This window comes from Hyla sarda, unplaced genomic scaffold (assembly GCF_029499605.1).
Source record: "Hyla sarda isolate aHylSar1 unplaced genomic scaffold, aHylSar1.hap1 scaffold_276, whole genome shotgun sequence".
In the NCBI taxonomy this organism is placed as follows: domain Eukaryota; kingdom Metazoa; phylum Chordata; class Amphibia; order Anura; family Hylidae; genus Hyla; species Hyla sarda.
The window spans coordinates 77107-91419 of record NW_026609461.1 but is presented as its reverse complement, the minus strand read 5'-3'; the positions used below and the strand labels follow the sequence as shown (position 1 = coordinate 91419).

Genomic DNA, 14313 nt, shown 5'->3' with positions numbered 1-14313 from the left:
ACAACTGTATATACCATACAGTATAGATTATATAGGGTATATACAGCCATGTCTACACACTGTAACCATGACAACTGTGTATATACCATACAGTATAGATTATATAGGGTATATACAGCCATATCTACACACTGTAACCATGACAACTGTGTATATACCATACAGTATAGATTATATAGGGTATATACAGCCATATCTACACTCTGTAACCATGACAACTGTATATACCATACAGTATAGATTATATAGGGTATATACAGCCATATCTACACACTGTAACCATGACAACTGTGTATATACCATACAGTATAGATTATATAGGGTATATACAGCCGTATCTACACTCTGTAACCATGACAACTGTGTATATACCATACAGTATAGATTATATAGGGTATATACAGCCATGTCTACACTCTGTAACCATGACAACTGTATATACCATACAGTATAGATTATATAGGGTATATACAGCCATATCTACACTGTAACCATGACAACTGTATATACCATACAGTATAGATTATATAGGGTATATACAGCCATATCTACACACTGTAACCATGACAACTGTGTATATACCATACAGTATAGATTATATAGGGTATATACAGCCATATCTACACACTGTAACCATGACAACTGTATATACCATACAGTATAGATTATATAGGGTATATACAGCCATATCTACACTCTGTAACCATGACAACTGTGTATATACCATACAGTATAGATTATATAGGGTATATACAGCCATATCTACACTGTAACCATGACAACTGTATATACCATACAGTATAGATTATATAGGGTATATACAGCCATATCTACACTCTGTAACCATGACAACTGTGTATATACCATACAGTATAGATTATATAAGGTATATACAGCCATATCTACACTCTGTAACCATGACAACTGTGTATATACCATACAGTATAGATTATATAGGGTATATACAGCCATATCTACACCCTGTAACCATGACAACTGTATATATATATATATCTATCATACAGTATAGATTATATAGGGTATATACAGCCATATCTACACTCTGTAACCATGACAACTGTGTATATACCATACAGTATAGATTATATAGGGTATATACAGCCATATCTACACTCTGTAACCATGACAACTGTGTATATACCATACAGTATAGATTATATAGGGTATATAGAGCCATATCTACACTCTGTAACCATGACAACTGTGTATATACCATACAGTATAGATTATATAGGGTATATACAGCCATATCTACACTCTGTAACCATGACAACTGTGTATATACCATACAGTATAGATTATATAGGGTATATACAGCCATATCTACACTCTGTAACCATGACAACTGTGTATATAAAATACAGTATAGATTATATAGGGTATATACAGCCATATCTACACTCTGTAACCATGACAACTGTACATACCATACAGTATAGATTATATAGGTTATATACAGCCATATCTACACTCTGTAACCATGACAACTGTGTATATACCATACAGTATAGATTATATAGGGTATATACAGCCATATCTACACTCTGTAACCATGACAACTGTGTATATACCATACAGTATAGATTATATAGGGTATATACAGCCGTATCTACACTCTGTAACCATGACAACTGTATATACCATACAGTATAGATTATATAGGGTATATACAGCCATATCTACACTCTAACCATGACAACTGTATATACCATACAGTATAGATTATATAGGGTATATACAGCCATATCTACACTCTGTAACCATGACAACTGTGTATATACCATACAGTATAGATTATATAGGGTATATACAGCCATATCTACACCCTGTAACCATGACAACTGTATATATATATATATATATCTCATACAGTATAGATTATATAGGGTATATACAGCCATATCTACACTCTGTAACCATGACAACTGTGTATATACCATACAGTATAGATTATATAGGGTATATACAGCCATATCTACACTCTGTAACCATGACAACTGTATATATACCATACAGTATAGATTATATAGGGTATATACAGCCATGTCTACACTATGTAACCATGACAACTGTGTATATACCATACAGTATAGATTATATAGGGTATATACAGCCATATCTACACTCTGTAACCATGACAACTGTACATACCATACAGTATAGATTATATAGGGTACATACAGCCATATCTACACTCTGTAACCATGACAACTGTATATATAGCATACAGTATAGATTATATAGGGTATATACAGCCATATCTACACACTGTAACCATGACAACTGTATATACCATACAGTATAGATTATATAGGGTATATACAGCCATATCTACACTCTGTAACCATGACAACTGTGTATATACCATACAGTATAGATTATATATGGTATATACAGCCATGTCTACACACTGTAACCATGACAACTGTGTATATACCATACAGTATAGATTATATAGGGTATATACAGCCATATCTACACACTGTAACCATGACAACTGTATATACCATACAGTATAGATTATATAGGGCATATACAGCCATATCTACACTCTGTAACCATGACAACTGTGTATATACCATACAGTATAGATTATATAGGATATATACAGCCGTATCTACACTCTGTAACCATGACAACTGTATATACCATACAGTATAGATTATATAGGGTATATACAGCCATGTCTACACACTGTAACCACGACAACTGTATATACTATACAGTATAGATTATATAGGGTATATACAGCCGTATCTACACTCTGTAACCATGACAACTGTATATACCATACAGTATAGATTATATAGGGTATATACAGCCATGTCTACACACTGTAACCACGACAACTGTATATACTATACAGTATAGATTATATAGGGTATATACAGCCATATCTACACACTGTAACCACGACAACTGTATATACCATACAGTATAGATTATATAGGGTATATACAGCCATATCTACACTCTGTAACCATGACAACTGTGTATATACCATACAGTATAGATTATATAGGGCATATACAGCCATATCTACACTCTGTAACCATGACAACTGTGTATATACCATACAGTATAGATTATATAGGATATATACAGCCGTATCTACACTCTGTAACCATGACAACTGTATATACCATACAGTATAGATTATATAGGGTATATACAGCCATGTCTACACACTGTAACCACGACAACTGTATATACTATACAGTATAGATTATATAGGGTATATACAGCCATATCTACACTCTGTAACCATGACAACTGTGTATATACCATACAGTATAGATTATATAGGGTATATACAGCCATATCTATACTCTGTAACCATGACAACTGTGTATATACCATACAGTATAGATTATATAGGATATATACAGCCGTATCTACACTCTGTAACCATGACAACTGTATATACCATACAGTATAGATTATATAGGGTATATACAGCCATGTCTACACACTGTAACCACGACAACTGTATATACTATACAGTATAGATTATATAGGGTATATACAGCCGTATCTACACTCTGTAACCATGACAACTGTATATACCATACAGTATAGATTATATAGGGTATATACAGCCATGTCTAGACACTGTAACCACGACAACTGTATATACTATACAGTATAGATTATATAGGGTATATACAGCCATATCTACACACTGTAACCACGACAACTGTATATACTATACAGTATAGATTATATAGGGTATATACAGCCATATCTACACTCTGTAACCATGACAACTGTGTATATACCATGCAGTATAGATTATATAGGGTATATACAACCATATCTACACTCTGTAACCATGACAACTGTACATACCATACAGTATAGATTATATAGGGTATATACAGCCATATCTACACTCTGTAACCATGACAACTGTATATACCATACAGTATAGATTATATAGGGTATATACAGCCATATCTACACTCTGTAACCATGACAACTGTATATACCATACAGTATAGATTATATAGGGTATATACAGCCATGTCTACACACTGTAACCACGACAACTGTATATACTATACAGTATAGATTATATAGGGCATATACAGCCATATCTACACACTGTAACCATGACAACTGTATATACCATACAATATAGATTATATAGGGTATATACAGCCATATCTACACTCTGTTACCATGACAACTGTATATACCATACAGTATAGATTATATAGGGTATATACAGCCATATCTACACTCTGTTACCATGACAACTGTATATACCATACAGTATAGATTATATAGGGTATATACAGCCATATCTACACACTGTAACCATGACAACTGTACATACCATACAGTATAGATTATATAGGGTATATACAGCCATATCTACACTCTGTTACCATGACAACTGTATATACCATACAGTATAGATTATATAGGGTATATACAGCCATGTCTACACACTGTAACCACGACAACTGTATATACTATACAGTATAGATTATATAGGGTATATACAGCCATATCTACACTCTGTTACCATGACAACTGTATATACCATACAGTATAGATTATATAGGGTATATACAGCCATATCTACACACTGTAACCATGACAACTGTGTATATACCATACAGTATAGATTATATAGGGTATATACAGCCATATCTACACTCTGTAACCATGACAACTGTATATATATATATATCATACAGTATAGATTATATAGGGTATATACAGCCATATCTACACTCTGTAACCACGACAACTGTATATACTATACAGTATAGATTATATAGGGTATATACAGCCATATCTACACTCTGTAACCATGACAACTGTATATACCATACAGTATAGATTATATAGGGTATATACAGCCGTATCTACACACTGTAACCATGACAACTGTATGTTGCAGAGACTTTAGTCGTACCAAGCTCCCAGTACGCAGGCGCAGCCATATAAGACTAGTGGGCGGGAACCTTATGAAATATTCATAAGCCCCCTGCGCTTCAGCCAATCAGCAATCAGACGTCCCAATGACTGGCAGCGAGAATCCGCCCCTACGCGGTGACGCAATTCGCAGGGCAGCCCGATGCTAATGTGCGGCGTGAAGCGTGATGACGTAGGCGCCCCTGCGGGTCCCGATTGCTGCAGCCGCTTGTCAGTGTGACGAAGATTGGCACCGGGTAAGCTGTCACTCACAGCGCCCGCCCGCCGGCCCGCGCAGCTTCCCCGGTCTCCCCTCCGCCCCCCCGCGTCGCACCCTCCACACACACACCGCCACGGGCGCCCCGGTCCCCACGTCCTCGTTCCGCGCGCCCCCGGCCTCCCACGGTGCTTTCCTTGCGCGTACCCGGGCCCTCCCCCTCCCTGTACGCGACGCTGGCCACGCCCTTCCCCAGCGTGGACGCGCCTCCCTCTCAGGTGCGCGCCGTCCTTCCATCCAATAGGCGGTAGCGCGCGCGGATCTGAGCCAATCGCAGCTGGCGCGCGGCTGTTGCCGGGGTGTAATGTTTGCGCTGAGAGTGAGGGGGCGTGGCTAACGGGGGAGGGTCCTAAACAGAATGGCACAAGCGTGAAATATGTGTGACCGGGGGCGGAGGAGGTTCCTGCGTGCACCCAATAATTCCTTCCCCCCTACTGCGTGCAGCCAATAATTCCTCCCCCTACCGTGTGCATCCAATAATTCCTTCCCCCCTACTGTGTTCACCCAATAAGTCCTTCCCCCTACTGTGTTCACCCAACAAGTCCTTCCCCATACTGTGTGCACCCAATAAGTCTTTCCCCCCTACTGTGTGCAACCAATAAGTCCTTCCCTACCACTGTGTGCACCCAATAATTCCCCCCTACTGTGTGCACCCAATAACTCCTTCCCTCCCACTGTGTGCACCCAATAATTCCTTCCCTCCCACTGTGTGCACCCAATAATTCCTCCCCCCTACTCTGTGCACCCAATAATTCCTTCCCTCCCTACTGTGTGCACCCAATAAGTCCTTCCCCCCTACTGTGTGCACCCAATAAGTCCTTCCCCCTACTGTGTGCACCCAAAAAGTCCTTCCCCCAATGTGTGACCCAATAAGTCCCCGCCTACTGTGTGCAATCAATAAGTCCTTCCCCCCCTACTGTGTACAACACAATATAAATATTTCCCACTTATTTTGTGCATACTAATAATGCTGCCTTTGGTGTGTGCACCCTGACAGTTCCTCCCCACTATTGTGTGCACCCTAAAAATTATACCCCTACTTTGTGCACCCCCAAAATGCTTGTCCCTTATGTGTAAACTCTAAATTACTTTCTCTACTGTGAAAATGCTTCCCCCTACTATGAAAACCCCCAAAATGTTACCCCTACTTTCTGCACCCTCATAATCCTTCCTCCACTATATGCACCCTGAAAGTGCTTCCCCGCGTACTGTCTACCCTGAAAATACTGCAACCTAATGTGTACCCTAAAAAAGATGATTCCACCTACTGTGTACACCCCAAAATGCTTTCCCCTCTGTGTACACCCTTAAATTGTTTTGTGTCCCCCCCCTCGTAGATGTCAGTCCTCCATACCTCACAGTACACGATGTCCTCCTCCTCCATACCTCACAGTACACGATGTTCTCCTCCTCCATACCTCACAGTACACAATGTCCTCCTCCTCCATACCTCACAGTACACGATGTCCTCCTCCTCCATACCTCACAGTACACGATGTCCTCCTCCTCCATACCTCACAGTACACGATGTCCTCCTCCTCCATACCTCACAGTACACGATGTCCTCCTCCTCCATACCTCACAGTACACAATGTTCTCCTCCTCCATACCTCACAGTACACGATGTTCTCCTCCTCCATACCTCACAGTACACAATGTCCTCCTCCTCCATACCTCACAGTACACAATGTCCTCCTCCTCCATACCTCACAGTACACGATGTCCTCCTCCATACCTCACAGTACACGATGTCCTCCTCCATACCTCACAGTACACGATGTCCTCCTCCATACCTCACAGTACACGATGTCCTCCTCCATACCTCACAGTACACGATGTTCTCCTCCATACCTCACAGTACACAATGTTCTCCTCCATACCTCACAGTACACAATGTTCTCCTCCATACCTCACAGTACACAATGTTCTCCATACCTCACAGTACACGATGTCCTCCTCCATACCTCACAGTACACAATGTCCTCCTCTATACCTCACAGTACACGATGTCCTCCTCCTCCATACCTCACAGTACACGATGTCCTCCTCCTCCTCCATACCTCACAGTACACAATGTTCTCCTCCATACCTCACAGTACACGATGTCCTCCTCCATACCTCACAGTACACGATGTCCTCCTCCATACCTCACAGTACACAATGTCCTCCTCCCCCATACCTCACAGTACACAATGTCCTCCTCCTACATACCTCACAGTACACGATGTCCTCCTCCTCCATACCTCACAGTACATGATGTTCTCCTCCCCCATACCTCACAGTACACAATGTCCTCCTCCCCCATACCTCACAGTACACGATGTCCTCCTCCTCCATACCTCACAGTACACGATGTCCTCACCCCTCCATAACTCACAGTACACTATGTCCTCCTCCATACCTCACAGTACACAATGTCCTCCTCCCCATACCTCACAGTACACGATGTCCTCCTCCTACATACCTCACAGTACACAATGTCCTCCTCCTACATACCTCACAGTACACAATGTCCTCCTCCCCCATACCTCACAGTACACGATGTCCTCCTCCATACCTCACAGTACACAATGTCCTCCTCCCCCATACCTCACAGTACACAATGTCCTCCTCCTACATACCTCACAGTACACAATGTCCTCCTCCCCCATACCTCACAGTACACAATGTCCTCCTCCTACATACCTCACAGTACACGATGTCCTCCTCCATACCTCACAGTACACAATGTCCTCCTCCCCCATACCTCACAGTACACGATGTTCTCCTCCATACCTCACATAAATGTTCTCCTTTCCGCCTCAGGTGCTCAGGGATCGGCAGCCGTGAGATGTGGTCAGCCATCGGGACAGTATGATGTCCACTGAGCAAATGGGCATGGAGGACTACCCGGAGGATCCGCAGGTAATGGGGCAGAGGGCAGCACCCTTTAGTGGACTGTGCTCTGTAAATACTGCATTTTGTGGTTTGATCAGGTCAAGGTTCCTTTAGTGAAATGTCACCCATGCTGTCTCTGTATTATCCTGGGGGCGGAAGGACGGCGCCCCCTGTGTTATGACTACTTGGCACATGTTCTGCATGGCTGTGATGGCCTCTGCAGGGCCTCTGCAGGGCCCTCGGGGTTATCCTCTGCAGGGCCCTCGGGGTTATCCTCTGCAGGGCCCTCGGGGTTATCCTCTGCAGGGCCCTCGGGGTTATCCTCTGCAGGGCCCTCGGGGTTATCCTCTGCAGGGCCCTCGGGGTTATCCTCTGCAGGGCCCTCGGGGTTATCCTCTGCAGGGCCCTCGGGGTTATCCTCTGCAGGGCCCTCGGGGTTATCCTCTGCAGGGCCCTCGGGGTTATCCTCTGCAGGGCCCTCGGGGTTATCCTCTGCAGGGCCCTCGGGGTTATCCTCTGCAGGGCCCTCGGGGTTATCCTCTGCAGGGCCCTCGGGGTTATCCTCTGCAGGGCCCTCGGGGTTATCCTCTGCAGGGCCCTCGGGGTTATCCTCTGCAGGGCTCTCGGGGTTATCCTCTGCAGGGCCCTCTGGTAATGTGCCTAATCTTGTATATTTCTTCTGCTGCTCCTCAGATACAGGTTGTCACTCAGTTCAAGACAGAGCAGGATTCTGTGAGTGCGGAGGCGTCATCTCAGAGCCCGGCGGCAGGAGACAGCCCCATGGAGACAGACAAGCAGTCTATATACAGGTACACGGGGGGCGGCATACATGACTGTGTGGGAGGAGGGCGCATAAGAGGCCCCTCCTCTTATACAGGATCGCTCCTCTTATATGGCCCCTCCTCTTATACATAGCCCCTCCTCTTATACGTGGCCCCTCCTCTTATACATGGCCCCTCCTCTTATACAGGATCGCTCCTCTTATACATGGCCCCTCCTCTTATACATGGCCCCTCCTCTTATACGTGGCCCCTTCTCTTATACGTGGCCCCTCCTCTTATACATGATCGCACCTCTTATACATGGCCCCTCCTCTTATACATGATCGCACCTCTTATTCATGGCCCCTCCTCTTATACATGGCCCCTCCTCTTATACATGGCCCCTTCTTTTATACATGGCCGCTCCTCTTATACATAGCCCCTCCTCTTATACGTGGCCCCTCCTCTTATACATGGCCCCTCCTCTTATACAGGATCGCTCCTCTTATACATGGCCCCTCCTCTTATACATGGCCCCTCCTCTTATACGTGGCCCCTTCTCTTATACGTGGCCCCTCCTCTTATACATGATCGCACCTCTTATACATGGCCCCTCCTCTTATACATGATCGCACCTCTTATTCATGGCCCCTCCTCTTATACATGGCCCCTCCTCTTATACATGGCCCCTTCTTTTATACATGGCCGCTCCTCTTATACATGGCCCCTCCTCTTATACGTGGCCCCTTCTTTTATACATGGCCCATTCTCTTATACATGGCCCCTCCTCTTATACATGGCCACTTCTATACATTGCCCCTCCTCTTATTCATGGCCCCTCCTCTTATTCATGGCCCCTCCTCTTATTCATGGCCCCTCCTCTTATACATGGTCCCTTCTATTCATGGCCCTTATACATGGGCTCTCCTCTTATACATGGCCCCTTCTATTCATGGCCCCTCCTCTTATACATGGCCCCTTCTATTCATGGCCCCTCCTCTTATACATGGCCCCTCCTCTTATACATGGCCCCTTCTATTCATGGCCCCTCCTCTTATACATGGCCCCTCCTCTTATACATGTCCCCTCCTCTTATACATGTCCCCTCCTCTTATACATGGCCCCTCCTCTTATACATGGCCCCTCCTCTTATACATGGTCGCTCCTCTTATTCATGGCCCCTCCTCATGGCCCCTCCTCTTATACATGGTCCCTCCTCTTAAACATGGCCCCTCCTCTTAAACATGGCCCTTCCTCTTATACATGGCCCTTCCTCTTATACATGGCCCCTCCTCTTATACATGGCCCCTCCTCTTAAATATGGCCCCTCCTCTTAAACATGGCCCCTCTTCTTATACATGGCCCCTCCTCTTATTCATGGCCCCTCCTCTTATACATGGTCCCTTCTATTCATGGCCCTTATACATGGCCTCTCCTCTTATACATGGCCCCTTCTATTCATGGCCCCTCCTCTTATACATGGCCCCTTCTATTCATGGCCCCTCCTCTTATACATGGCCCCTCCTCTTATACATGGCCCCTTCTATTCATGGCCCCTCCTCTTATACATGGCCCCTCCTCTTATACATGTCCCCTCCTCTTATACATGTCCCCTCCTCTTATACATGTCCCCTCCTCTTATACATGTCCCCTCCTCTTATACATGGCCCCTCCTCTTATACATGGCCCCTCCTCTTATACATGGTCGCTCCTCTTATTCATGGCCCCTCCTCATGGCCCCTCCTCTTATACATGGTCCCTCCTCTTAAACATGGCCCCTCCTCTTAAACATGGCCCTTCCTCTTATACATGGCCCTTCCTCTTATACATGGCCCCTCCTCTTATACATGGCCCCTCCTCTTATACATGGCCCCTCCTCTTAAATATGGCCCCTCCTCTTAAACATGGACCCTCTTCTTATACATGGACCCTCTTCTTATACATGGACCCTCTTCTTAAACATGGACCCTCGTCTTAAACATGGCCCCTCCTCTTAAACATGGCCCCTCCTCTTAAACATGGCCCCTCCTCTTAAACATGGCCCCTCCTCTTAAACATGGCCCCTCCTCTTAAACATGGCCCCTCCTCTTAAACATGGCCCCTCCTCTTAAACATGGCCCCTCCTCTTATACATGGCCCCTCCTCTTATACATGGCCCCTCCTCTTATATATGGCCCCTCCTCTTATACAGTGATGCAAAAAAGTATTTTTTTTTTTAAATCAGAAAATTTTTATTGAACAATTTTTCATAAAAAAGAAATACAAAACAGCCCAACATTCCCCTAAACCTCCCCACCCGCCCACAAAAAAGACAAACTCCCTCCCCCCCCCCCCCCCCCCAGTCCCAGTGTCCTCTCTTCAGCAGCCATAACGAAGAGGCACACGGTGGTCCAGAGAAAGGATAACACACATCAAATAGGAAAAATAAAACTCATGGCGTACAACAGGTACACAGGCACGAAGACATGAAAAAAGCGGTCAAAGAAGGAGGCAGACTCAGAGGACACAGACAGACCTGCACATATACTGCATTAACAAAAAGAGGTCAAAGAAGGAGGCAGACTCAGAGGACACAGACAGACCTGCACATATACTGCATTAACAAAAAGAGGTCAAAGAAGGAGGCAGACTCAGAGGACACAGACAGACCTGCACATATACTGCATTAACAAAAAGAGGTCAAAGAAGGAGGCAGACTCAGAGGACACAGACAGACCTGCACATATACTGCATTAACAAAAAGAGGTCAAAGAAGGAGGCAGACTCAGAGGACACAGACAGACCTGCACATATACTGCATTAACAAAAAGCGGTCAAAGAAGGAGGCAGACTGAGGACACAGACAGACCTGCACATATACTGCATTAACAAAAAGCGGTCAAAGAAGGAGGCAGACTCAGAGGACACAGACAGACCTGCACATATACTGCATTAACAAAAAGCGGCCAAAGAAGGAGGCAGACTCAGAGGACACAGACAGACCTGCACATATACTGCATTAACAAAAAGCGGTCAAAGAAGGAGGCAGACTCAGAGGACACAGACAGACCTGCACATATACTGCATTAACAAAAAGAGGTCAAAGAAGGAGGCAGACTCAGAGGACACAGACAGACCTGCACATATACTGCATTAACAAAAAGCGGTCAAAGAAGGAGGCAGACTCAGAGGACACAGACAGACCTGCACATATACTGCATTAACAAAAAGGTCAAAGAAGGAGGCAGACTCAGAGGACACAGACAGACCTGCACATATACTGCATTAACAAAAAGCGGTCAAAGAAGGAGGCAGACTCAGAGGACACAGACAGACCTGCACATATACTGCATTAACAAAAAGCGGTCAAAGAAGGAGGCAGACTCAGAGGACACAGACAGACCTGCACATATACTGCATTAACAAAAAGAGGTCAAAGAAGGAGGCAGACTCAGAGGACACAGACAGACCTGCACATATACTGCATTAACAAAAAGAGGTCAAAGAAGGAGGCAGACTCAGAGGACACAGACAGACCTGCACATATACTGCATTAACAAAAAGCGGTCAAAGAAGGAGGCAGACTCAGAGGACACAGACAGACCTGCACATATACTGCATTAACAAAAAGAGGTCAAAGAAGGAGGCAGACTCAGAGGACACAGACAGACCTGCACATATACTGCATTAACAAAAAGAGGTCAAAGAAGGAGGCAGACTCAGAGGACACAGACAGACCTGCACATATACTGCATTAACAAAAAGCGGTCAAAGAAGGAGGCAGACTCAGAGGACACAGACAGACCTGCACATATACTGCATTAACAAAAAGCGGTCAAAGAAGGAGGCAGACTCAGAGGACACAGACAGACCTGCACATATACTGCATTAACAAAAAGCGGTCAAAGAAGGAGGCAGACTCAGAGGACACAGACAGACCTGCACATATACTGCATTAACAAAAAGCGGTCAAAGAAGGAGGCAGACTCAGAGGACACAGACAGACCTGCACATATACTGCATTAACAAAAAGCGGTCAAAGAAGGAGGCAGACTCAGAGGACACAGACAGACCTGCACATATACTGCATTAACAAAAAGCGGTCAAAGAAGGAGGCAGACTCAGAGGACACAGACAGACCTGCACATATACTGCATTAACAAAAAGAGGTCAAAGAAGGAGGCAGACTCAGAGGACACAGACAGACCTGCACATATACTGCATTAACAAAAAGCGGTCAAAGAAGGAGGCAGACTCAGAGGACACAGACAGACCTGCACATATACTGCATTAACAAAAAGCGGTCAAAGAAGGAGGCAGACTCAGAGGACACAGACAGACCTGCACATATACTGCATTAACAAAAAGCGGTCAAAGAAGGAGGCAGACTCAGAGGACACAGACAGACCTGCACATATACTGCATTAACAAAAAGAGGTCAAAGAAGGAGGCAGACTCAGAGGACACAGACAGACCTGCACATATACTGCATTAACAAAAAGGTCAAAGAAGGAGGCAGACTCAGAGGACACAGACAGACCTGCACATATACTGCATTAACAAAAAGAGGTCAAAGAAGGAGGCAGACTCAGAGGACACAGACAGACCTGCACATATACTGCATTAACAAAAAGCGGTCAAAGAAGGAGGCAGACTCAGAGGACACAGACAGACCTGCACATATACTACATTAACAAAAAGCGGTCAAAGAAGGAGGCAGACTCAGAGGACACAGACAGACCTGCACATATACTGCATTAACAAAAAGCGGTCAAAGAAGGAGGCAGACTCAGAGGACACAGACAGACCTGCACATATACTGCATTAACAAAAAGCGGTCAAAGAAGGAGGCAGACTCAGAGGACACAGACAGACCTGCACATATACTGCATTAACAAAAAGAGGTCAAAGAAGGAGGCAGACTCAGAGGACACAGACAGACCTGCACATATACTGCATTAACAAAAAGCGGTCAAAGAAGGAGGCAGACTCAGAGGACACAGACAGACCTGCACATATACTGCATTAACAAAAAGCGGTCAAAGAAGGAGGCAGACTCAGAGGACACAGACAGACCTGCACATATACTGCATTAACAAAAAGCGGTCAAAGAAGGAGGCAGACTCAGAGGACACAGACAGACCTGCACATATACTGCATTAACAAAAAGAGGTCAAAGAAGGAGGCAGACTCAGAGGACACAGACAGACCTGCACATATACTGCATTAACAAAAAGCGGTCAAAGAAGGAGGCAGACTGAGGACACAGACAGACCTGCACATATACTGCATTAACAAAAAGAGGTCAAAGAAGGAGGCAGACTCAGAGGACACAGACAGACCTGCACATATACTGCATTAACAAAAAGCGGTCAAAGAAGGAGGCAGACTCAGAGGACACAGACAGACCTGCACATATACTGCATTAACAAAAAGAGGTCAAAGAAGGAGGCAGACTCAGAGGACACAGAC

General features: G+C 44.5%; 1 protein-coding gene across 1 annotated transcript in view; it reads left to right on the top strand.

Annotated features, from left to right (window-relative positions):
• Positions 1-4968: 4968 nt before the first annotated feature.
• LOC130325824 (homeobox protein PKNOX1-like) overlaps positions 4969-14313 on the top strand; it is a gene marked incomplete at its 3' end in the record, with an annotated part of 72734 nt that continues 63389 nt past the window's right edge. Inside the window, exons 1-3 of the mRNA XM_056553332.1 lie at positions 4969-5204; positions 8030-8128; positions 8795-8910. Of these exons, the coding sequence (XP_056409307.1) occupies positions 8078-8128; positions 8795-8910 (167 nt within the window). The remainder of the gene's footprint in view (positions 5205-8029; positions 8129-8794; positions 8911-14313) is intronic.